Source organism: Phoxinus phoxinus, assembly GCF_949152265.1.
Source record: "Phoxinus phoxinus genome assembly, chromosome: 25".
Classification (NCBI taxonomy): domain Eukaryota; kingdom Metazoa; phylum Chordata; class Actinopteri; order Cypriniformes; family Leuciscidae; genus Phoxinus; species Phoxinus phoxinus.
The window spans coordinates 21,154,800-21,180,076 of NC_136900.1; the positions used below are offsets into that span (position 1 = coordinate 21,154,800).

Consider the following 25,277-nt stretch of genomic DNA (forward strand, 5'->3'; position numbering starts at 1 on the left):
AAATATATACGTTTTTGTTAAATATAATAGTATATATATATATATATATATATATATATATATATATATATATATATATACATTTATACATTAATCTATTTGACAGCACAATTTTTTCACATAATGTCAAAGAATAGATGCTTCTACTAACTCAGAAGTTATTGTGCAATATAAAACAATATTCAGTGCATGAAGTAAAATGTAGGTGAAAATAACATAATGTAACAAGGTGGAGAGAGATTGAAAAAAACTAGCTTATAAAAAATGTTTTTTTTTTAGATAATAGATTTTTCATTATATTGGAACATATATATAAAATAAATGATTTTAACATGGTGAAAAATTAATTATTATAATGATTTAAGATTTTAATTGGATAAAATGTGTATTTTAGGCCCAACATTATAAAATAAGTAATTTATTAAATACATAATTATGTATTTATTTAATGATATGACACTTATTTTAATTTTATAACTTAAAAAAAAAATTTTTTTACTTTTGATATTGGGATGAAGGGTGTTCCCCTTTCGCAACTAAGTCCTATTTAAAGATTATGATTTTAACTTCCAATCAAATACATACCAAGAAAGTGTGTGGTTTTTCAGTTATTAAAATTTTACATTTATTCACCTTTAGTTATGTCTAGACTATATCTCAAAGAACTTGCAATTTCTTTCAAATACATTTTAAAATGACAGAAACAGTTAACAGTAAAAATGAAACTTTCTAATGTGCAAAAACAGCAAATTTAATGTTTCAGTCTTGAACTTTTCAGCATGCTGTTTTCAGTGACTAACCGCTGTTGTTGTTTTTAATAGTCAGCTACATTAAACCAAATTCAGTTTCACTGACACTATATAAAAAAATACCATTCCAGGAAAAACACATACATATATTATACATAGTCTGAAAAGATTTAAAGAAGGTTTTCTTGTTGCTCCATGTGTGCTGCAAAAGCTGCACTGAAATACATTCATTGCATTCACATCCATCTTTAACAAAGGCCTTTTCATTCACAAACATTTGCAACCAAACACACAACCATTCCATCAAAAGACTCATTTCATCCATTGCAATCACAAAAAAAAAATTATCTACGTTTTCTGATCCATTATCCATAACGATCCATTTGACAGCAAGTTAATACTCCCAAAACAGAAGCTGCCATTTTGTGAGAAAATATTAATCTAAATTGACAAGAGCTGCCTTGTAGGCTAAAATTATTACCAATTCTATTAAAAACCTGGCTATTAAACTTCAAATTTCTCAGTTCATGATCACCGGTGTCTTATTTTCCTCCTGAACAGTAAAAAGCATGAGCTGTAACTAGAGATGCACAATATATCGGCCAACATATCAGTATTTTTAATGTTATCGATATTGACCAAAGCTGATAAATAATGGATTCTTTCCTTCAGCTGAGACACTTTAGATGGCTTAGATTTAGGTTTATCGGCCAACAAATCAGTTATAGGTTTTGCAATATAAATAATTATCAATATCGGCCAAAATGTTCATATTGGTGCATCCCTAGCTCTAACTATGACAAGCTTAAAGTCATAACTGACAAGTAAAAAAACTAAAATTAAGGCCACATGTGAAACTTTCATCCAAACGACAAAGAAAAACCAATTCGAATTGTACTGGTACATAAAAATCCTGTATTAATGTCCATGGAAATAAAAACCATTGTGGGGTAACACTGAATGAAACGGAAGGTCTACCCTTCAGAGGTAGGTAGAGCTGTACATGATAACTCCTAAAACAAAGCAGGATTGCAGGAGAAAGAGAGAGAGAGAGAAAAAAAACAGGGAATATTGCAGATATGCAGTGATTTAAGCTAGTTCATGTGCTGGTGCTACAATTACCGGACATTTCTGAAAGAGACAAAGCATTATTATTATTTTTTCCACAGAAAAGCAATTTAAAGCACATACAGTATTTTACATTTCATCTATACTGGTATATAAAAACAAACTAACAACAAAACAAAAAAAAAGTTAAATTCCTCAAATTAGGACTGACGTGAATAAATGGTAAGTAAGCGGTCAGTAACTGGAAACCACAAGACAGAGAATCGAGTCGAGATTTACAAATGAGCAATGATGCATCTCCATATGCTCCGCGCGGGACGTCACCGGAGTTTGGATTACACTTCACCAGAAAGCTAGAGCGAAACGGATAGGCCATTAAATACACATCAAATCTAGAGTAAAAAAAAAAAAAAAATTAATAAAAAGCCAGCATGTCTATTTAAAAAAAAACAACTCGAACTAAAAAGGAATGCATAATGAATTAAAACCAAAGGGCAAGTTGTGTTTTACAAACTTGACAGGAAAAAATATATATGTACAAATGTTATATATACATATACACACATAGTTGAATGTATATATTCATGTTCTATATATTTATATTCAACCGTTCATTCTCGTTGAAGTAAGCCAGTGGCCTGGTAGGGCAGAGGGTCCCTTAGAGCACCAAAATGAGTGACGCAAGTCCACTTCTGCACAGCGCTTTACGCTAAAGTCCGAATCAGGCATAGACTCCATTCCAGGACGACCAATCAGAAGTTATCTTCTCGTCCATAAATGAGTGCGTGTATAGAAAACATATGCATACATCAAGTCATTTGTCTTAAAACATTAGTCCAGAGCCCCCCTCCCTCCCTTCCTCCCGCCCGCCCCACATAAAAGAACACCCATGTAGGCAAGTCTGTAGTTGAAATCCTTATGGCAAAGAGTTTGTGGCAAATTCTCCTTCCCCCACTGCTTAAAAACAGTCTGGTTGGCAAGAAATGTTCGTTTTCTTGGACATTCAGTCTGGGGGTAGAAGGTCATGCAGGCGAAATCTCTCTCTTATGTATGGCCGAACGTCCTCGTTCTGGAATAAAAACACACAGTCAACAAAAACACAGTTGTACACGACACCTTGAGATGGGCTCACACTACAGGAGTTTCTTCCTTCAAATCTTAAACCTGCACACACTACAAGATTCGAAAATCGTGGCGCATCACACACAACTAAGATTATCATGGCAGATTTAGCACCTCACGTGATCTCAAGAGGAAGCGGATGGATACTGTGTCGCGGGAACTTGCTGAAGACATTACAAAGGCAGGCACATTTCGAGCAGCCGTTGTCTGTGATTGGCCACAAAACATGTTATAAATAGACGTCTTTGGCGCTCTTCGGCGAGCTTACACTGATACACACCAGAGCGGATCTCTAATATATCCACTGATAGACGCCTGCTTTCAAACGCTCACGTGTGTACAATTATTTTTTTAACTTAAAAGTGCAAGACATCTCAACCCAAAACATACAGGAATTAATCTGAACCAGATCATGGATAATCGTGGCATTACTGACGGCCGGTTTCTCAATAATATTGTTTTGTAAACATAGAAAAGTTGACTGTTAATAATAAAGAGTCAAATAAAACAAAGTTTTGTTAAAAAAAAACCTGGTACTATCTAAAAAAAGGGATAATGAATGTGCATAGTTTGAGGTATTCAAATTATTAAAAATGACTTATTACCACTAAATTAAATTGTAAATAAATCTGTCTTTTTTTAAAGTACATTAAATTAATTAAAAGAAATGTATTAAAACCCATCACATCATGAAGTCTTAGTCTTCACACTAAGATATTATAATGTAGAATATAAAAAGTACATTTAATTATTTTTATTTTAAACAACAATTAAAACCAAATCACACAATTCTAATGTTTGGTACTACATTTTTATAGCAATTGTTCTGTAAATCGGCTTAGAAAAAGTTTATTGTTAATAAAAAGTCTAATAAAATAAAGTTTGTGAAAAAAGCCCTGGTATTATCCAATTATGTTTGATGGAAAGAGCATAGTTAAAATATTAATAATAAATCATTATTACTTAATGAAATTGCAAAGAAATCTTTTAAAAATAAATGTCTATTAAAAATATACATTTACTTTTTATTGAAACCAATAATTAAAACCCATCACATCATGATGGTATAAGGGTATTTACAGATTTTATATTATAGCAATAGTTTTGTAAAAAAGCATCCATTTTTTTTAAAAAAGCAAAATAAAAAAGCCCTGGTATTATCAAATAAAAGTATTATCATAAGTATTATGAAAGTGTGTCATTTGAGTTAAAATAATAATAACTACAGCAATTTTATTATCATTATACCATTATTCTGAATTAAATTGCCAAGAAATCCTATCATTATTTATTTTTTTTATGAATAGAAAAATGTACACTTAATATTTATATAAAACTTTTTTTCTTACATTTATGTCTTTACTCATTAAACTAAGATAGGAGAATGTATTTAATTATCTGGGGGGGGGGGGGGACCCTACCATACGTTCATCAATAAAAAGCAGCACACAAAAGACGAGACGCACATACCAGTTCCACCAGCTTCTCCAAAAACGGCACCAGCTTTAGGAGCTCATTGTCATTCTTGTCCACAAACCAACTCTCAATGGGGATCCCATTGGAAAGCTGCAATGAGAGAAGCACATCCTGAGCTTTACATACTAATAACTCGGCGCAGACCACATCAATGAAGGTGAACCCTAAAGCGGCTTCACCAACCTGGTAGGCAAAAGCCTGAGGAGAGTTGTCTATGATCACCGTCTTGGAGAGATCCCTCCCGAGGATGTTAAGATCTTTGATGTAGTTGCCTTGGACGCATACGCAGTGCTCGCGAAACAATCTGTGCCTGAGATACGAGAGGACAAGAGCTTAATACTCACTTTAAACATCATTCAACTTGAGAATCCAGACACATTTGTTCCCATCACACCTCCATACTATTAATGCAGCTGCAATTTAATGCATTTAAACTTCACTTTATATTCATTTTGAAAGAGCACAAAAACTATTTTAAGCAACTGACCTAACCAACTGTTTTTTAGGATCCAGGATGTTCAGCAGCTTGTCAGCATATACCTTCTTGGAAGCAGTGAAGAGTATAATCTGCAGATAATTCAAGGTTATGTCATTAACGCCAGTCTGAGGTGAACACAGTAGACTGCATCATTGACAGGATATTCATAAGGGTTCGAGAAAAAAAAAGAAAAAAGCATGAGAAGACCAATGCACAATTTTCAGCTACCAATTTTTTTTGTCCGAAATGGTTTTTTTGAAAGGCCGAAATCATTGTCCGAAACTGTCACGTTTGATTAGTTGATTTTTTTCAGCGTCTATTTCGTCCGCACAACGTGGATAAACAGTTAAACATGTCAGTTTAATGTTACACATGTTATTAAATAAACTACTTTGGTTTTTTTGGTCTTAATTCAATTTTAATTTCGGCATTTAGGGAAAACATTACGAAATCAATCAAAAAGTGAATAGCACTATGCAAAATTATGATTTTTTCAGCCATTGAAAACGGTCTGATAATGCGGTTCATGGATTCTCGTCCGTAGAATGCATCACTTCCGGTATTTAATCGACAGGTAAATTGCTAGAGGATTTTTAATTTACTTACTTTAATTTAATCGGGGAATCATGACAGCCCTAATATAAATGATAAAATATCACAGTTTCCAGAATAAATCTAACCAGTTCAGCAGATTTGTGTGCATATATATAAAATATTAGGTACTTTTCATGGGCTGTTATTTTTTGTTAGCTAATAATTACTCGCATATTTAATAGTTATCTTTAACCCTTGAAGACCTAGAACATTTTCTTTTCTTTGTTTTTCTAACCCATTATAGCAGTCAGCATCAAGTGCCATATATCATTTTAAACAGGAGAACCTGAAGTTTCCATCTAGCTAATTTAAATTCCCAATTTTACATTCATTTTGTCTTGGAATGGATGAATTTACCAGATTTAAGAAAAACGGTAGCACATTTTAGTGATTTTTTTTTTACTCAACTCAAACAAATCCTCCTGAAGTTTGGATTTTTTCCTTTAGAAAGTTTTACTTGGATATTCTAGATATCCAGATGAAATTTTGACTACATGTAACAATCCCTAAGCAAGTTATAGCCATTTATTACAACATTATTATAGACGTTTTTTAATGAAAAGCTGGTTTGTTTTTCAATTTACTATGTAGATGTGTCCAAAAAAAGTTCAGGAAGTAAAATAAATAGAAAACATTGTAATAGAACACTGAAGCAAAAGTGACACATTATTTATATATATATATATATATATATATATATATATATATATATATATATATATATATATACCAATCTGGGCATGAGGATGGGACTAAGCATCAACAATCATTCCTGTTTGGCTTAGAGAAACAAACGGGTTTCTATGACAAATCAATGCTGATCAAAACCTGATCAATCACATTCACTACGGAGCCTCTGAATGTCACGATTAACCCAATACCATAAAAGCCGCGAATCTCCTCTTTACAGGACTTTTTAAAGCATACAGATTGGATTAGCGGTTCAAAAGTTATTAAACATTTCAGATCAATAGTTATTTTTAGCCGCCGGCAGCTGTATAGGTCATTAAGGGTTAAACATTGGATTTGAGCCTTATATTGCTTTAATAAATTAATAAGACACACATTTGTATGTTCTGATTGCTGGGACTTTGTACATGAGCTTCACAACAACCTCAAATAAACAAAATGTTTATTCAAAGACTTGAAATAAATCATGTCAACTCCATTATGGAACTGAAAACAAAAACAAAATAATAATAAAAACACCTCACGTACCTCATAAATCTGAGACATGCGTTCCAGGAATTCTCTAAAGAATGGCCGTAACCGGACATACACCTTTAGGAAAAAGAAAGCAAATCCCTCTTAACAGAGCTATGTGCAAAGCAGTGCAGCTTGTGAAAAATATTGTGAAATATTGATCGTTTGAGATGCTCGTTCTGTACCTGGTAAATGACGTCTTGGAAAAGCACAGGGAAGGTCAAAGCTGCATCCTCCAATTCATTGAGGCTGCAGTGGACCAACGTCTCATCCTGGAAGAAAACCACAGTGACGGCTTAATCCTTGCATCAAAAAGAGCTTGCGTCAAACAACTAAGATCAGAGTTGAATGCCAACGTACCAGATCCAGGACGAGGGAGAACTCGGGCGTGCTCCTGGTTTTCAGAGGGAGCGCAGGCTTACGGGTGAGCTGCTCTTCAGTCAAGGGTGGCACGTGTTTGATAAAGAAATAACTGTAAGATAGAGACAAGTTAAGCATGTGTCTATATTGAAGTTATTCAGATTTAGAGCATGTTGAAATCAGGCTCACGGGTCAAAAACTTCCCAGTCCTCTTCATAAGTCCCCTCTGGAGGAGGTGAAGGCGGGACATCCGGGCAATTGCTGTTGCATCCTACGGCTAACCAAGAGAGGAAATGTGAGGATGGTCATCTTCAAGCAGCGGTACAGCTGGAGAACATGCCAGACACTCACCAGTTAGCGGAGGCATATCAGCCTCTGTGACGATCTCTCCTTCCTCTACCGGTGTGTCTACGAGAGGCAGCGGTCGAGGGTTTAGTGCGGGGTCAAAGGTCAGGTCTCGGCCGTCGGTGGTAGTGCTGGTCGGGGTTTCCTCGAGCTGCTCCATTTCGAGCTGCTTCACGATCTCCTCGGCTTCCACCGCCTGACCCGGGGAATCAGAGCCCGTTGTAGCTGGAGGATGAGGACGGCTCAGTTTAACGGTGTGATGAAATCAGAAAAAACTCACAAGAAATGCTGCAATTTCATCAGTCTCAATTCTCAATTCTGCCCAATTGCTTTAGCTCAGAAATTATACACTTTGAATTTTAGTACTTAGTTTAAGTTCTACATTATGGGTGTGTTCACACTTGTAGTTTTGGTCCAGACCAAAAAAATGTATTTAGTCCTGGTCCACCTATGGTTCAAATTGCCATTTTAACACCAAACCTAAAAGGCATAGGGATGTGTTCACAACCAGATTGATTGGCTTTTATTACGTATGCAACAGAACTTACCAAACAACCAAAACAATGCTGTGTGCTGGGATAAATGCGCTCGTTGTATGTGCGTAGCCTACATTTGATGGTATTTTGAACAGCTGAAAACTCATAAAACAGATTATATAATGTGTAAAGGAGTCAAAACAGCGACAATCGCGACTATGATGAGAAAATATAGGTATGCGGGAGCACTCTGTCCTTTTTAGGGTCGTAGACCCAATATAATGAAATATAACTATAACCGTTCCTTACGGTTCTGAGAACCATCCGGCCCAACGGAGGAGAAGCAGCTAAATCTAATTTGCTATTGGTTAGTATTTTATGGTTACACTTTATTTTAAGGTGACAGTTACATTGTACTTATTCATAAGTACTGAGTAATATCAATTAACTACATGTACTTACTATAGAGTTATGGTTAGGGTTAGTTACTTGTAATTGTGCATAATTTACTGTTATTACTATAGTAAGTACATGTAGTAACATGTAACTACAGCACCTTAAAATAAAGTGTTCAAAATATCCTTTGGAATATTGTGTGCTGTTGAATTGTACACAAAAAAAGGCCAATTCAAACCAGGAATGATAATGATAATTATACTATAAAAGCATCAATGGCAATGCACACTAATGTTGTTTATTAGAAGCGTTATATACTGTGCAGTTTTGTCGTCTGCCCGAGCTTTCTGCTAAAAGGTGGATTATTTTTAATACTGCGTGTATTTTAAATAGTTATTTTTAAAGAGCCTGTCACAAGATGGACTTCAAATTGGAAGTTTTCCCAACACTGATACTTTTTTGAAGCATTTATTAAGAAAGACATTAAGAAATTAAGACAAAAAATATCAGTTAAGAAGAATTGTATTCTAAATATTTCATCAATCTGGCCCCAGGAATATGTATAAATAAAATAAATATGGTCAATACTGATTTTGTGTTTCATGCTTCATTTTTATTCTCACATTTTTGTATACCAAAAGGACTGAAAAGGTGACTAACTTCATGTCACTTAGGCACATGCATTTAGTCAGCTGACAAGTGCGATCACAGGCCCTTACCGTTTTTGTTGGCGGGTGAGAAGAAGCTAAAAACGGGAGAGAAGATGGTTCCCAGGAGGGTGGTGCGGGGAGGACTGCTCGGGGTTTCTGCCTGCACCTCCAGCTTCCCGTTGGGCTTCACTGGTATACTCTGACCTGTCATAGTATCTGAGCAGAAGAAAATTCAAGAAACATTCAACAACCATAGATCGCTGACAGCAAAGGTCATTTACATACAGAACTCTTAAAAGAAGAGCAGCCCGTTTATCTGTGTGTCAGCACTAATACCTCCATTGACAGGGCCTTTCCTGCGGGCTCTGGGGTTTGCTCTGCTGGGCAGGTTCCCACCGGTCGGAGTGGATGTGATCAGATTACTGTCCGAATCACAGTCTACACGGCTTCTCTTAGCAGGAGGGCACTGCTCCACCTGACATTAAGAAATACATCTCAAATCAAACCGCACTTGTGTCGTGGACTCCACAGAATCATCTCAAAAACCACTTTCAGATCCTAACCTTGACAGCATTGCCTCTGATGAACCTTTTGATGGTGGAGAAAATGCCCGTGTCTCGTTTCTGCATCTTGCCGTCTTCGGAGGGCAGAGTGTGTTCCACCTCGGAGAGCTTCCTCTTGGTCTTGGCAGTCCGGGCGGACGGGGTGGCGCTCCGCTGCTGAGATGCCTTACGCACTCTCAGCCTCATTGTCCCAAAAGTCACATGTAAGACTGGGAAAAAGACAAAACCAGTTCATCTACTGGGAAAAAGGTGCAGAGCAGCACCATGCATATTTGCATAAATTTCAATACCGCTACATTAATAACATTGAATGCGAGATATTCAGGCAGTTGGGAAATTCCATTCCGGAAATCAGTCATGGCAACTCAAGGAAAACAATCGGATCTCTTCCCTGCTGGCGATGACAAGAGAGGTCTCCACAGCACCCTACCTCCCGTCTTTAAGAGTGCCACAAAAAGAGGGGGAAACCATCACCCAATCAATGGGGATTTATGTCAGCGCAAACTATTGAAGACTGTAATGGGTTAAAAGTGGGGACACCTGGTTGCAAACCTTCACGCTCTTGCGTATGGGATTTGAGATTAGAAACTTGGAACAGATATTTACATAGGCGTCCAGTGATCAAATCCGTCTGGTTCTATGACACTCCTACACTATCAATATGAAAATATTGCCGTGCAATTATGATTTTACATTCGATTCATTTAAATTAATTCATAATTATTAGACAAATTACTTAATATTTAAAAGAAATTAAAATTTTAAAGGACAATTAAGCCATGTGTATTTGTCTAGATCAGGTAGGGATGCACCGTAGGGCTGTCAAATCCGAATTTAAAATAAAATCCATATTCAATTGAAAAAATGGTGCATTAAAATTTTAGGTGTGCGTCAGACAGCCTCATCAGTGGCGAACAAGATGCGCAAGATGCCCTTTTAATGTTTTTCTAAGCCTATCCAGTTGAACCCACTTGTGCGGAGAAGATCTTGGTTACATCACAACCGTGACCGAGCCGTTCAAACAGAACGCATTTTCTGTGCTGCTTTTTCATTGTTTTCTATGTAAAGCGCTAGACTGACATCTTGGACCATGGCACTCGCACGAGTCTTGCAAGACAGAGCTGCATGTTTAGAAAGCCATGTAAAGTTCAAAGTTCAACTTTTTGTTTAAAACGTCTCGAAAGTCAAGAAGTTGAGGAGGATCCATTCCACTGCATGTTTTTATATGCAAAAAGTACTCTGTGATCAGCTCTTTGTATGAAACTACGCATAAATATACAATGCTGTTTTATTCAAAATGATATTTGATTCATATAAACATTATGCTAATTATTATTTTTTTATTTTACAGACAGTCGTTATTTTGGTCCAGATTAGACCAGTGCTGCATCTTCATGAAAGTTTATCCTCTACACGTTTTTTTAAGCCTTGCAAATTTAAATTTTCGAGCGCAAGACGACGCGAAAGAACTTAATTCTAGGCTAGGGTTAGGCTTCCAAAGCTTGTGCCTGCAAGCCGTGTTTTAGACCGCGCGCTAACACTGTATTGAGTGCTTTTCACCTTTAATTCACACAAAATGCAAATAAGAGAGCAAGTTACAAATATCGGTATCGGCCAATTGTTGTTTGTAAAAATCAGGTATAGTATCAACCAAATCGTAGCATCCTTATTTATCGGCTTTAATATATAGCCTTAATTCTCTTCTCTCGAGCCAACAGCCATAACAAAAAATGTACATATATATCAGCCGATATTGTGGCCGATATATCATGCACCCCTAAGATAAGGGTTTCCCAAAGGTGGGTCGAAAGCCTCTGGGAGTTCTTGAAGGAACCGCAGGGGTTTGTTCGTTTTATTGTTCATTTTATTTTTTTTGTCAAGTAGGGGTGGTGCGATATATATATCGTCTGCGATATCATAATTGTTGTTTTAGCGATGTGTGACATTATCGAGTATAGCCTATCCCTCACACACACACAGAGTGCATGCATGTCTACGTGATGTAGTAGATTAGACTAGTGCGGGCGCACACACTTTCACTGCATGATTTGGTCTTCATTTATATAATTTAGTAATAAATATCACAAGAGTGCAGTTTTTCTCCAAATATCAGCACGATAACAAATGTGATATTGATTTTATACAAGTTTAATAAACAAGAAGTTAATATTAAGTGACTTAAGTTAGACACCATATTGCCTGTTTTCAACGAAAATAGTTCAAAACCAAAGCCACACACGGCTTTATGAACAAATCAGTTGACTAGGATAGATTAAGATCGTGAAATGCTTCTTTCCTTGAATGAATCAGCCATTTGAATGAATCGGTTGAATCTCAATGATTCGCTAATTAACAGTGACTTGCTGCCACTTACTGGCGGTTTCAATTTCACATTTAAAGTATCTTTTCTTGTTTTCAATATTCAATATTGTTAAGATGAATTTTGTTGATACTGATTTCATTTGATTAGTAACAGCCCTATCGTGTCTGATTTTTACAATTGAATTTTATTAAATTGACACAAAAGATGATGCATGCATATAATTAGGTTTAAAAAATGACTTTATAAAAGGTAAAAATGCCCATATTAGGTAAAAATCTATTGAAACATATTGGAAAAGATAATTTCTGTCACTGCTGTGAACTGACCACCACAGAGTATGAAGAATATCAAAAACTTTAGGAGTCGGCTGTCCACGACAGTCCCAAACCTGCCAAAGTACAAACACAATAAAAACTCTGCAAAATATCTTCTAATAATCGTTAACGAGAAAATATAGAGAAATAATTTGTCAATATCGCACACCCCTATTGTCAAGTAATTTTATTTTACGGTTTAATTGTAATTTGCAACAGTAGGCTAATATATTGTCTTCATCTTTGTAATTTAAGCTATAACATAATATAATTAATAATAATAATAATCAAAAAGTTGAGTCCACTTTAAAGTGCAGCTACAAATTCAAAATAAAATCAGAAAATGTTTTTACATCCACGACCATTAACCGTGAATGTACAAATGTGTTGTTCGATTATTAAAATAGATCAACTTAAAATCTCAGGGGATAAATATTATACATCGAAGGGGTTCAGTTGACAAAAAAAAATCTAAAAGCACCAGTTTATGGTTCTTTTTGTAAAACACTTTCTAGTTAAAAAAAAAAAAAATCTAGTGACATTGACACAAAGGATTATATTATTATTAGAAAGAATATCATAAAAAAATAATTATGTAGTGCTCCAATACATACAGGATTCATAAAAAAATATTTTCTATATTTTAAATATTAAGAACGAGCTATTAAACCCCTGCATCTTAAATATTTAATCAGATAAAAAAAAAAAACAGCAGTGTGCTAGTGAGAATTTACACCATAATGGTGTGTGTGTGTGTAGACACAGGTTCTACTATATTCTAGTCATACTGATGCGAAATTAATGTAGAATTTCGTTTTTAATGTATCGTTTTTTTATGATTTTGTGTGTTTATAAAACCATAGGTATGTGCCGTGGAAACAAACTAGTGGAAGTCTTCAGATGTGCTGAAGTGGGCGGGGGTGAATCATGTCTCCTTCTCTGCTTGTTGAATCTAAACAAATGTAGCTTGCCATTAGCCTGTCGGTCATTTCTAGCACATTTCCGTGATTTAAAACGTGTTACATCTATGAGCCAACACAATACACGACTAAAAATATTAGCTACTTGAATATTTTTTTGGTCAGTTCGCGCATCCAAGCTGCATTATTAAGCAAAAATTGGTCGCGCGCAAGTTAGCAAGCAGCCAATCGGTTTTGACATCAAAGGAAAAAAAATCGCCAACAACAGTCGCCCGTAAAATAGCACCACAGATTTCAAGCTACCCACGTATTTTTTTCCCGTCTCAATAACAAATGTTATTTTGATGGGAATATTTGAGCACGAGGGTGTTTTAACGGCTAACGCTAACAGATGACTTGTTGGCTGTCTCGCGACACCCGCGCTCTGCGTCTCGTGGCTCGCGCTCCAGCGCACGAGCCTTTTTCACACTGTAAACATGCACGGAAAAAAAAGAGACGTTTTTATTGATCCTATGACGTTATATTTATAAATTAATTTAATTATATATGCCGTATAAAACATTAGCACTGCTCCGTCTTCATCTGCATGAAGAACATATTCTCACATAAGGAGGGGGCGAGTCGTGAAGACGCGAGATTTCAAAGCACTGCGACCGTGGCGTAGGGTTAAATATTTATTTTTGCCTGTATGTGATCAAAATATGTTCGGTAAAACACTTACATGCCAGGGGTCGCGACGACACGGTCCAGAGATGGTTGTGGATCTGGCCACGGCGGCTAAAGCGACCCGCGCGAGTGTCTGTCGGTCGCTTCTCTGGCCGAGAGTGAGTCACTGAGCGACAGATAGATCTGATACAGCTGCTCGGGACGCCATTTCCCGCCTCCTCTCAGAGGGATTCTTGCGAAGAACCCGGATGATGCTGTGCACTACTGCGCATGCGCACAGATAGTGGCGGAAGGCGCCGGAATGTCAAACTTACAGGATAGGGGATTGAATCTATCTATCTATCTATCTATCTATCTATCTATCTATCTATCTATCTATCTATCTATCTATCTATCTATCTATCTATCTATCTGTCTATCTGTCTGTCTGTCTGTCTGTCTCTGTCTATCTATCTATCTGTCTGTCTGATTATCTAAATATTCAAGTCAAAATACAGACTTCATAAAGAGCCTGTTCTTTATTTTCACATTTTAAAAACGCATTGCTTTCTGAATTATATGAAAAAGTAATGCAAGGACAGCTCACAAGTATAATATTTTTGTTTTTAATACATGGATGCTGTAGTAGCCAAAACTATTTTATAGCACTGTAATTATAAATTGTACAAAGCTAGCAAACTATATTTTAAAGCAGGCATCTCTGGATATTAATTTGTGCAAGTCAAGCACCAACAAACAGGTTTGTTCTATTTCATTCCCAAATGCATGATGGTCCGGTATGGTCCTGGGCCTCCCCAAAATCCCCTTAAGCAAGAAAAACAAAACAAAAATGGAGAAGAAAAAAATGTCAGGCTTATAATCAAAAGGGTAAGTTGAGATCAGTACTAGATCAGCAGTACTCACTTGAGAAGTCCATGCCAATACAAGTGAGGCATGACATCAGCTTTCATGTGGTACATGACCCTGCTCTCTTTACTTTGGTCCACAGGGAACGTCTCCAGCGGCTGCCCGTCATAATCAAATTCTGCCAAGATGACTGTGTTGTAGCTTGTAACCAGAGGGCATGAGGTGTAGCCATCATACTACAACATGCACAAAACAATTAGCATTTATTATTAATAATTTGTATGCACACAAGTAATATTTAGCTATTTAGAATGATTTAATTATTTATTAATATACCCTTAATCCAATTAATGTATAAATATATGCATTATTTATGTACATATGAATGTACTTGCTTGTATGTGTAGTTATATAAGAAAAAATAATATTTTTGGAACAGCATACCACCACCATACTACTTGTACTATTTATGTATAGGAATGCATAATGTGCATATATGCATATTTTCAAAATGCAACTACATGACTAACACATTCGCCAAACTGTTCAGTATACAACGCACTCGCTGTGTCTGAAATATGCGTTTACTCGGTGACCGCTAAAAAAAGTACGCTCTATATAGTTATCAATAAGGGTTTAGTATGAATGAAACGTATCCGCCATGTTGTCATTTTCGTGTGATCTACCAGCGTCCGTTGTGTCGCTTCAGTTCCATTCACAAATCCTCTCCCGTGGCCTCATGGGACAGTAAAGTGTCCATCGTATGCACACATCTTGCAGGATGTAGTAGATACTTTTCGCCTACTGTTTTTCGAATACTATGTATTCAGACACTACTATATTGGCGTACTGTTTTCGCTTACTACATATTAGAAAAGTATTCGCTTTCAGGCGCAGCGACTGAGAGCCTGCCACTGTAAAAAAAAAAATTTGGTTTAACTTAAAAAAGCAAATTACCTTGTTGCCTTCAAATTTTGAGTTCGTTGTAATTAAAAATTTGAGTTATACAATGAAGAAGAATGGTTTAATACTAGTATGTTATCTTCACCACATTAGTTATCGAAGTTGATTTGACAAAAGATAAAAAGTTGTGATAACAAATCATGAAAATATTTTTTTACAGTGTGTGTGATATGATTCTTCTATCCCACACTTCAATGCACTGGACTTAATTTTTCTGTGCGTGACAAAAGTGTGACAAATGAACCAGAAGTAATATTAGCCAATTATTTTAGATATTTATTTTAGGGTAGTAGATGGCAGATGAGTTATGGGATGACGTAGTTTTGTAGCCCAAAACCCAGAAACGAGTTAGTATTTTAGCACTTCTGGTTCCATCGTCCCAAAGTCAATGATTTTTTTTAATGGACTTCTAGCTAATGCTTGAAATTAGGTCTGTGGTGAACACAAGCTCAAGATATTTTCACGTTTTATTCATCGATATAGTAATACCCTCTTGGGTTATTTAAAGCTTTTACTTGTCTTGTAAAAGGCTGTTGCTAACAAGTATCTCAATGGGACTACAAAGCTTGTCGGGGGGACATTAAACGTCATCGGTCGAACAGGTGAACTCATTTAGTCACTAGTCCCCTTTCACAGCCTCAATGTGTTTATAATTGGCCTCTTGCAAACTATTATAACTCGAACTGTCAGGAGAAAAAGTTTTCAAACAAACACTGAAAGAGTTGTCAAGCTTAGTTGAAGTCATGCAACAAAAATACATCATCACCGCACCACTCTATATTAGGACTGGATCCATGTCAGACTCAAAGCCAGTGTGCAGTATGATTATGTTATTGTTTATTTTAACACTGCGCCCCCTGGTGGTGTTCATTTGGATAACACAGGAAATAGAAACCGAGGCCAACAGTATAGCGCTTCCACAGTGGCAAAGCACATTAATGTTTATCCTCAAACATACTTACTGCCTTATCCGGCGTCTGTTTCTTCAGAACCCTGCTGACAGTTCGGTCGAGTACAGCAGACTGTGCAGCTGCAGAAGATTATAGTCATATGATTCTCCTGGTCATCTCATTTCAGTGAAACAACTCTCATTACATAAATCGTCTCTAAACAAATGGGAAATCACTTCACAAGAAACTACTAATTGTGGGAAACGAGAGGTTTGATGAGTACTGATAATTAAGAAAAGGTTTAATGAGCAAGGACGTAGGCTATCTCCTACTTTTCACAGAGAGCACCACAATAATTACATAATATCAAAAAAACATTTTTAATCAGAAAATGTATTTAAAGAAGAGTTTTTTCCCCCCCGGTGTTTTACCTACTGCTGCTCCCGTTTTGGACGTGGGTAGATTGGTGCAGTCTCCGATACCAAATACATTGGCGTACGTCTTATGCTGAAGGTTGTACTTATCTACATCCAGCCAGCCGCCCGCATCGTCCAATGAGGAGCCTTTCAGCACTGCAGGTGGTCCCATCGGAGGGGTAACGTGGAGCATCTCGAACTGTGACCAAGATGAAGGGTTCGTGACACACTCAATCTACAGCAAACAGAACTGAATGGTTCCGTGTGTGTGTGTGTGTGTGTGTGACAAATTTAGCAATTGCTACCTTTAAAACCTCTGTCTCCCCAGGTTTGTCCAGATTCTCAAAAACAGCTTCCTGTTGGTCTGCCCTGACCTCGATGAGATTCTGCCTGAGGTTTACATTAAGGTCCCGTTTCTTCACAATCTCCCACAAGGCATCTGCATATTTCTTGACCCCAAACAGCACTGGTAAGGAAGTGTTGTAAATAATGTTGGCTTTGGACCTTTTTCCTGTCTAAAAAACAAAACAAAACATTGTTTAAAACCGTTATCAATTCTTTGATTATTATTGGTCATTTGGAGTCTTAAATGTATTGTGGCAGTACCATGGTACAGTGATAGTTTTAAGTGTTAATACTATGGTACTAAATTATATTAATTTACCATTGTGTTTAAATGGCTCTCCAAGCTACTTCGAATAATACAAAAACATGGTATTGCCATGAAACATGTACAAAATACATGGTGTTGCCATGATATATGCCCAAAAACATGTTATTATCCTTGGTTGTGTCCATAAATCATGGTATTACCATTCTATATGTCCAAAATACATGGTTTTACTATATGATATATGCCCAAAAAACATGTTATTAACCTGATTCATGTCCACAGAATAAGAATATGGTATTGCCATGATACATAAACAACAAATACATGGTGTTACCCTGGTATGCTCCCCAAAAACACGGTGTTATCCTTGTTTGTGTCCACAAAACATGGTATTACCATGCTACATGTCCAAAATACATGGTGTTATTATATGATATATGCCCAAAAAAGATGTTATTATCCTTATTCATGTCCACAGAATATGGTATTGCCATGATATATGTAAAAAAAAACATATGTGGCCCAAGTCATGGTATTACCGTTGTTCATGTCCACAAAACATGGTACTGTCATGATACATGTACAAAAAATACATGATGTTACCATGATATGTCCCCAAAAACATGGTATTACCACATTACCACAAAAATATAGTAATAGCATGATATTTCTGTAGGTGTATTAATTAAAGGTGATGATTAATGTACAGTGGGATTTACAACACAACGTGTAGATCAAGAATGAAACCTTTCTCAGGAAGGCGTCCGAGAGATACATGATTTTCTGAGGAGCTCCTGCACATTTGACGGGAGTGTTTGGGAAGGTGAACAAAGCGTTTCCCTCCTTAAAGTTTCTCAAGGCATTCCACGTCTTTTCCACTGTTTGCACAGAGTAGTTGGAACCAATTTTGGGATGTTCAAACGCTTCTGGCAGGCCCTTGATCTGTAATAAGCAGAAGGAATTCGATTGGATTGATGCTTTGAGAAAAAAACTCGATCTAACGTACCACTTTAAATTGTTAACCCAGGATCATTTTTTAACCCTGAGTTTATAATCCAGAGTTATCTTATTCCATGTTTCACACTGTGTAAACAGGTACAGTTATATTGCATATACAGTCATGTCAGGTATCATGAATAAAAAAATTAAAAAAAACATCCTCTGGAGTGATATGGCAACAACCCCACACCCAAACTGTTAATAATAAAAGAATGATCCAAGAATGTTTCCTCTCATTTAAAACAAAACTATTTGTTTTAAGCGAAAACGAGCAATTCGGTCTATTAAATGAAATTCACAACATACCTTTTCATAGTGCAGTTCAAGCCCAAGGGCTACAATCAGATAATCATAGGAAATCTGAGAGAAGAAAAACCGTTGCATTTAATTAGTAAAAAATGCTAAAGCTAGGGTCAGTTTGATTTAAATGATCTTGCAATTTAACAATGGTAATATTATGACATTCCTTTTAGTTTTGCAACATGTTCTACTCTGATTATTTTATAATGACACGCCTTCAGGGTTCAATAAAATGTGACTGTAATCTTATGCAAGATCACAATGACGCCGCAAAAATCCCCAGCATTTCCCTTTTGATTTCATATGCAGAAAAGCACTGCTCTTCCACAACACCGACACACGATACTCTGAGACACGTTCATAGTGTAACTATCAACTTAAATGCCGTTCCATACCTTTTTCCCAGAGTCTGTGTGGACAGTGTTGTTCTCCGGGTCAAATTCTGCCACTTTGGCCTTGACCCACGTCACCCCCGATGGTATCACACTCGCTGTTGGTCGCGCAGAGGAAGCCACCGTTTTAGCCCCTGCGCCAACTAACGTCCATATCGGCTGATAGTAATGCGTCTGGAAACAAAAATGCATTAAACGTCATGCTGAGTTTTGAAGAATTAAATAAGTATCTTCTGCTCACCAAGGCTGCATATATTTGATCAATATCTATCTATTTAAAATAACTGGTTTACATTTGAATATATTTTAGAAAGTATTTTATTCCTGTGATCAAAGCTGAATTTTCAGCGTCGTTCCTCCACACTCTAAAAAATACTGGGTTGTTTTAACCCAATTTTGGGTCAAATATGGACAAACCCAAACGTTGGATCAAAAATGCAATTTAAAAATTTAACCCAACGGCTGGGTTAGTCCATATTTGACCCAAAATTGGGTTAAAACAACTCCGCATTTTTTAGAGTGCAGTCTTCAGTAATCATTCTAATATGTACTTTTATTTTATTTTATTATCAATGTTGAAAACAGTTATATTTTTGTGGAAACTGTGATACTTTTTTTTCTTCAGGATTCTTTGATGAATAGAAAGTTCAAAATAAGAGCATTTACTTGAACTAGAAATCTATATTGTAACATAAATGCCATTACTGTCACTTTACAGTAATGTGTCCTTGCAGATTTATTTAAAAAAACAAAACAAATGTCTTACAGACCCCAAAGCTTTTGAACGGTACATGTCCATACAGTGAACATGCACTAAACAGGAACTTGTTAAACCTGAATCCCAGTATGTGACGTACGTGACTCCTCGAGAACAACCAGGCACACGGTGGTCTCTTAAAGGGCCAGTTCCACTAAAAATGCTCTGCTGCATTTGTACCTCACTAGGCTCCACGATGGCCACGTTCTCCGCGCCAACCTTTCTTTTCAGGCGCGCGGCCATGGTTATGCCACCGCTCCCTCCACCGAGCACGAGAACTGTGTAGTGGTCTTTAGCGGCCAGGCCTGAGCTGGTGTGAATCTGTGAGTTCATGACAGAGGAAACTCTGCAGTACTGCCTGGACAACAGCAGAAGCTGTGGGTGTAGGACGCCTGCCATCATGAGCACTGAGGGAAATATGCAAACAAGTTACAGACGAAGACAATCTTTGCAACGACCAGACACTAGTTGTTGTTGTTTTTTACAACTTAGGAGGTCGTGGTAACCACAGTTAGGACACTAATTTTGGTTAACCACAGTTGTTGATTTTTCTCTTAGACCACTTTAATCAATCAAAAAACACTGATGAACAAACTACAGAATAAATAATAATAATAATCAGGATGAATACAAAACAAAAAAATATTTTTATTACTATTAAAATTTTTTTTATATACATTTATTGTTTTATTTTGATCCCATTTTGATTGAGTTTTGATCCAATTTGATCCAATATCTTGTTCACATAAAATATTAGTTCCCGATGAGATATCATAGCCAGCACATAAATCTGGAGCCCCATTCAAGAAACACATATCATGGCCACAAATTAAAGGGATAGTTCACCCAAACATGAAAATGTTGTCATCATTTACTCACCCTCATGTTGTTCCAAACCTGTGTGAGTTGGTATCTTATGTTGAACACAAAAGAAGATATTTTAAAGAATGTTAGTTATCAAACAGTTGACGGTAGCCATTGAAAAAATACTAAGTCAATGACTACCGATAACTGGTTACCAATATTCTTTAAAATATCTTTCTTTTGTGTTCAAGTTTGGAACAACTTGAGTAAATGATGACAACATTTTAATTTTTTTGGTGAACTATCCTTGCCACAACTTAATAATTCATGGCCTTGTTTTATTAATTTGTTCCCTTGTTTGAATTTAGTTAAATCTCCAAACATATAACATTTTTAAGAGGTTGTGCTGACAGGTTCTCAAAAGTTCCCCCTTTTCCTGTGTGGTGGTGATGTTCCCAAAAAGCATCTAAGACTATTGTGTAATCTAGTCTTCTTGTAATAATGTAAAATTGCAATCGTACTGTAATCTTTAAAAATGAAAAGAATGCAATTAGTACAGAGATATTGCATGCATCTACTCGCCTTTTTCTTTTCAAAGCTGAGCGTAGAAAGATAGTCCTCGCGTCAGTTTGATGAAACACCGTGGCACATAGTCAAAAACATATTCACTATCATTCCAACCCAACATCATACAGTTAAACTAAAGCTGAGTCATGATACCTGGCATTTTACATGGATGTGGCTCAAAAACTATTGAGCTGCCTACCTAGACAGCATTTTTTATGTCTCAGAACCAGTTGAACAGCATCTAGGCGTTTTGGACATCATTGTTTCTAATCATTTAATGAGCAGCCTATCTGAACAGTCTTTTTCTGTAGTCTATTATACTGTCTAGTTATGAAGGACAGTCCATTATCACTGACAACGCAGACCCTTTTTCTTTTAAATTTCTATCAAAAACATTTAAGCATGGAAATGTATGATATCAATGCTGACTACATAAGTTAGATGTCTGCAATTATTATCGTTACGCTTCAAGTCAGCTGTATAGCCTACAAGCGTAGTCAACTTGCTAACAGCTGAACAGTTGCGTACAACAGGATAACAATAAACAACATATTCATATACACTGCGTAGCTAGTAAATCATTATTTTTTGACACATATCAAGCATTAAACTCGTGTGAAATAAGGTCTTACCAGAGTCAAAGCGATGTATATGAGACAGCTCTTGCACCTGCAAATGATATATTCACTGCGGTTTGTTTTCCTGGATCAGCTCAGTTTGACGTATGGACTTTATTATTCGACTGTCAGTAACGTTGCACGATTATGTAATTTTTGCATGTCATAAATCTTCATCAAGATAATTCTTATTTTATAGCGCTCGATCTATGTCCGTTTTTACGGTAGAGTATTGTACGTATGAACTTTCCACGCACGAGCAAACGAAAGTTAAATCATGCCGCCGTAATCGCCCAGAAGGGGTCGCTACTGCATTTCCATCAAATGTGCTGTTTATCAAACGTTACTGAATTATTAGTCTGAATTACAGCACCCAGACCAATAACATTAAATAACCTCACTTTAAACATACTAAATAAAATCTCAGAAAAATTTAATTATTTGTTAGTAGGCTATAATAACACTTAAGCTATAACATATCTATAAAAGTTCTTTTTTTTTGTTTACAGATAACCCAAAAAGTTTTGAAAAGACGTTCCCAATAATACCTGGCACCTATTATGGTAGGCTATCAACATTATATCAGTTAAAAATAATATACAGTCAAATATTCAGACTACAGCAAATTAGCATGTTTTTATATGCTATCATTGAAAAAAATACAAACAAGTTTGTACTTAAATGAAAACCGAATGTATTTATTCATTCACGGTTTGTTTACGTTTTGATAAGCTGTATCCTTCCGCAGAACGGTTGTATGTGCGTGCGCGCGCGCGTGAGAGCGCGAGAGAGCAGGGGGTGATTTAAGGATCTGTCTAGTGTTTTCTCTGCTTTATTTCTTATGGACGATTTACTCCACCCTATCTCCGTAGCAGAACCATACATGAATGGATGGAGCTTGTTTTCGGTAAGCGCTGTATGTTGTGAATGATGGATGATAGAGTGTACTTATACACCGCGTTTATGAGCGATGAGCGTTACTGCATTTATGACTGTCTGACGGGCACGCGTTTCTTTCAATGACATAATATTGGCTTGTTATTGCATTCTGTAGCAGATTTTATTCTTAAAATGTCAATTTATTGTAATTATCGGTCTTATTTGGCATCTGTGTGCCACTTAAGGTTGAACAATTTACTATATAGGCTTTCTATTATTGAGCTGTTAGGTTACAGATTTTACCTTGGGTCTGCATGGCTATTTCTCGTCTATTTGGGCATTGAATAACGGTAATTGATTGTGTATTCTCACAGTTGATTATAATTCAATATATTATAAGATATATACTATAAATTTGATATTACAAATAATTTAATATTTTAAAATATATCAACTGTAATGTGGATGATGCTTAACTTAATGATTATATATACTCATAGCAATACATTTTAAATTAAATGAAATGTCGATTATTTATTGTATTCAAAATATATCTATTGTAATATGTTTTGTGATGCATAACTATATTAATAATAATTGTTATTATTATTATTTAAAATATATTTATTTATATTTATATATTTTTTGATACAATACTTTTAAGGAAGATTATAATAAATATAAATTAAATATATATATATATATATAGTAATGTGTAATTATATATAAAAAAATTGTTAGTAATTTAAATATAATTATTGCGTATATACTTTTTACTGGTTACTATTTTTTTCTGGTTATCAAATGTTATGTATCCATATTTGGATTTGGATTCATATTTATTAGCCTATATAATTCAGGCAAATTCCATATTTTCTAATGTTATATTCTATCTCATTCCCTTGCGGATTTAGTATGGAGGATAGGATTGTCAATATATGAGAGTCTTCAGTCACTTTTGTATTGGAGCGTAGAGCTCTGCAGGCACGTTGGGTCAGTAAGTCAGGCGCCTCTACAGCTTACGAACTTTCATCGTTGATTTCAATAGAAAACGATGGTCCTGGAGTGCTAAACATGGCGCATTTTGGAAGTCTTTCTTATTACAGTTCATATCAGAGCTTTTATTATTTAGCTGATGATACAGTATCAGGTGTGTTAAATTAGGGAGACATCCGAAGTGTGCAGTGCTGAGGTATTCCATGTTATGTTTATTTTCACATCGAAAAGGGAAGGTTACAACCTTTCACATCTAAATTCATGTGCCAACTATAGAAGCCTTTTCTATAAATGGTTTTGTCACGTAAAGCCAGCATATGGCAGGACTCTGCAGCCCTTCTCGGGTGTTCACCTGTGTTTACTGCATGCCAGCGTCAGCAACCCTGCAGTGTTCCCGGTGGAGAGTGTGTGTTCCCGAGACCTGACGGGTCTCCAGGCTGCAGCTCCTCTGGGTTCTCATTAGGCAGTGTGGGGGAAGATACGCTGTGTGCGTCAGACATTAACAACAGCTAAAACTGTTTTCTACTTTAAAAGACAATTGCATTCTGGTGTGTGTGACTCTAATCAACTGCTATGCTTCCCTATGCCTAAATGAATTACAATGGCTTTATAGGAAAGTGTTTTGTTTGGGATGTCATTGTTGATCTGCGTCTTTGTGTAAAATCTCTGTTAATATGAACTTCAAACCAGCCAATTTAAATTTGATTGTTTCTATAATGAAAATGATTCAATGGAAATGGACTGTTTGAGTCACACTGGCTTCATGTTTTTCAGTGAAACCCTTAGGACCCGTCGGAGATGGCCTGATGTTATGGCAATTTGGAAGAAGGACGTTCGCATTGGTTAGTACAGTTGGACATGAACAAATCTTGCATGTCTAAAAACACATACAGTAAAACTCATACTGGCATTCATGTTTAGATATGTTGAATGAATTCAAGTCTTTCCAAATGTCTTAAAGGAATAGTTCACCCAAATATGAAAATGATTGCCATAAGTTACTCAACCTCAAGCCATCCCAGGTGTGACTTTCTTCTTTCAGCCAAACACAATCAGAGTTATATAAAAAATATATCATGGCTCTTCAAAGCTTTATAATGGGAGTGAATAGTAACTGATATTTTGAAGCCCAAAAAAGCGCATCCATCCATCATAAAAGTAATCCACAGGCTCCAGGGTGTAAATAAAGGCCTTCTGAAGTGAAGCGATGCGTTTTTGTAAGAAAAATGTCCATATTTATAACTTTATAAACTATAATCACTGGCTTCCAGTAACGGCCGTACACATGCGAGTCGAGTTCTGGCGGAAGGGTGACCTCTGACCCCGCGTATGACATAGGCGTAGTGTGAGCTCAGGTGAAAATTGACCAACACAGAAGCGCAGTGTTAGCCTGGCTCCGCCCTCCTACGTACTTCCGCTCAATTTTCATTTTCCTTCAATACTCCGTCAGGGATTTGCGGTATATTCTTGGGTTTTCTCCGGTCAATTTTTTACCGGTCCAATCAGCGAACAGAGGGAGTGGCTGAGAACGATGA

General features: G+C 36.3%; 3 protein-coding genes across 6 annotated transcripts in view; 1 reads left to right on the top strand and 2 right to left on the bottom strand.

The window, feature by feature from the left end:
• Positions 1-605: 605 nt before the first annotated feature.
• ctdspl2a (CTD (carboxy-terminal domain, RNA polymerase II, polypeptide A) small phosphatase like 2a) lies at positions 606-13,958 on the bottom strand. Its single transcript, XM_079603580.1, has 13 exons — positions 13,759-13,958; positions 9,481-9,689; positions 9,254-9,392; positions 8,987-9,133; positions 7,402-7,620; positions 7,240-7,327; positions 7,051-7,162; positions 6,876-6,962; positions 6,706-6,768; positions 4,903-4,982; positions 4,599-4,725; positions 4,410-4,505; positions 606-2,886 (listed from the first exon to the last, which is right to left on the bottom strand). Exons 2-13 carry the CDS (start codon positions 9,664-9,666, stop codon positions 2,821-2,823), a joined length of 1,410 nt encoding a protein of 469 aa, XP_079459706.1. The 5' UTR covers positions 9,667-9,689; positions 13,759-13,958; the 3' UTR covers positions 606-2,820.
• Positions 13,959-14,294: 336 nt separating this feature from the next.
• sqor (sulfide quinone oxidoreductase) lies at positions 14,295-22,164 on the bottom strand. Of its 3 annotated transcripts, XM_079603581.1 has the most exons (11): positions 21,883-21,980; positions 21,266-21,308; positions 20,060-20,286; positions 19,126-19,296; positions 18,737-18,790; positions 18,179-18,373; positions 17,124-17,333; positions 16,834-17,017; positions 16,475-16,542; positions 14,607-14,785; positions 14,295-14,507 (listed from the first exon to the last, which is right to left on the bottom strand). In XM_079603581.1, the coding sequence occupies exons 3-11, from the start codon at positions 20,279-20,281 to the stop codon at positions 14,450-14,452; spliced, it is 1,341 nt and encodes a 446-aa protein (XP_079459707.1). In that variant the 5' UTR covers positions 20,282-20,286; positions 21,266-21,308; positions 21,883-21,980; the 3' UTR covers positions 14,295-14,449. The 3 variants fall into 3 exon arrangements, with proteins under 3 accessions (XP_079459707.1, XP_079459708.1, XP_079459709.1); XM_079603582.1 differs by lacking the exon at positions 21,266-21,308 and having other exon boundaries at positions 21,883-22,164; XM_079603583.1 differs by lacking the exons at positions 21,266-21,308; positions 21,883-21,980 and having other exon boundaries at positions 19,126-19,487; positions 19,646-20,286.
• Positions 22,165-22,643: 479 nt separating this feature from the next.
• atp8b4 (ATPase phospholipid transporting 8B4) overlaps positions 22,644-25,277 on the top strand; it is a 35,615-nt gene continuing 32,981 nt past the window's right edge. The window contains exons 1-2 of one of the 2 annotated variants that reach the window (XM_079603394.1): positions 22,644-22,774; positions 24,517-24,584. In XM_079603394.1, coding sequence (XP_079459520.1) covers positions 22,759-22,774; positions 24,517-24,584 — 84 coding nt within the window. In that variant the 5' untranslated portion in view covers positions 22,644-22,758. The remainder of the gene's footprint in view (positions 22,775-24,516; positions 24,585-25,277) is intronic. The other variant, XM_079603393.1, reaches the window with a different exon arrangement.

Excerpts from the sequence above, each read along its gene's own strand:
- ctdspl2a (XM_079603580.1), bottom strand. The coding sequence starts at position 9,666 with ATGAGGCTGAGAGTGCGTAAGGCATCTCAGCAGCGGAGCGCCACCCCG. Across the intron at positions 9,134-9,253 it reads GAAAGGCCCTGTCAATGGAG|ATACTATGACAGGTCAGAGT; the intron begins GTATTAGTGCTG and ends TCTTCTGCTCAG. Across the intron at positions 4,726-4,902 it reads CCTAAAAAACAGTTGGTTAG|GCACAGATTGTTTCGCGAGC; the intron begins GTCAGTTGCTTA and ends CTCGTATCTCAG.
- sqor (XM_079603582.1), bottom strand. The coding sequence starts at position 20,281 with ATGATGGCAGGCGTCCTACACCCACAGCTTCTGCTGTTGTCCAGGCAG. Across the intron at positions 17,334-18,178 it reads CGGACGCCTTCCTGAGAAAG|ACAGGAAAAAGGTCCAAAGC; the intron begins GTTTCATTCTTG and ends TTTGTTTTTTAG. Across the intron at positions 16,543-16,833 it reads CAAAACGGGAGCAGCAGTAG|CTGCACAGTCTGCTGTACTC; the intron begins GTAAAACACCGG and ends AATCTTCTGCAG.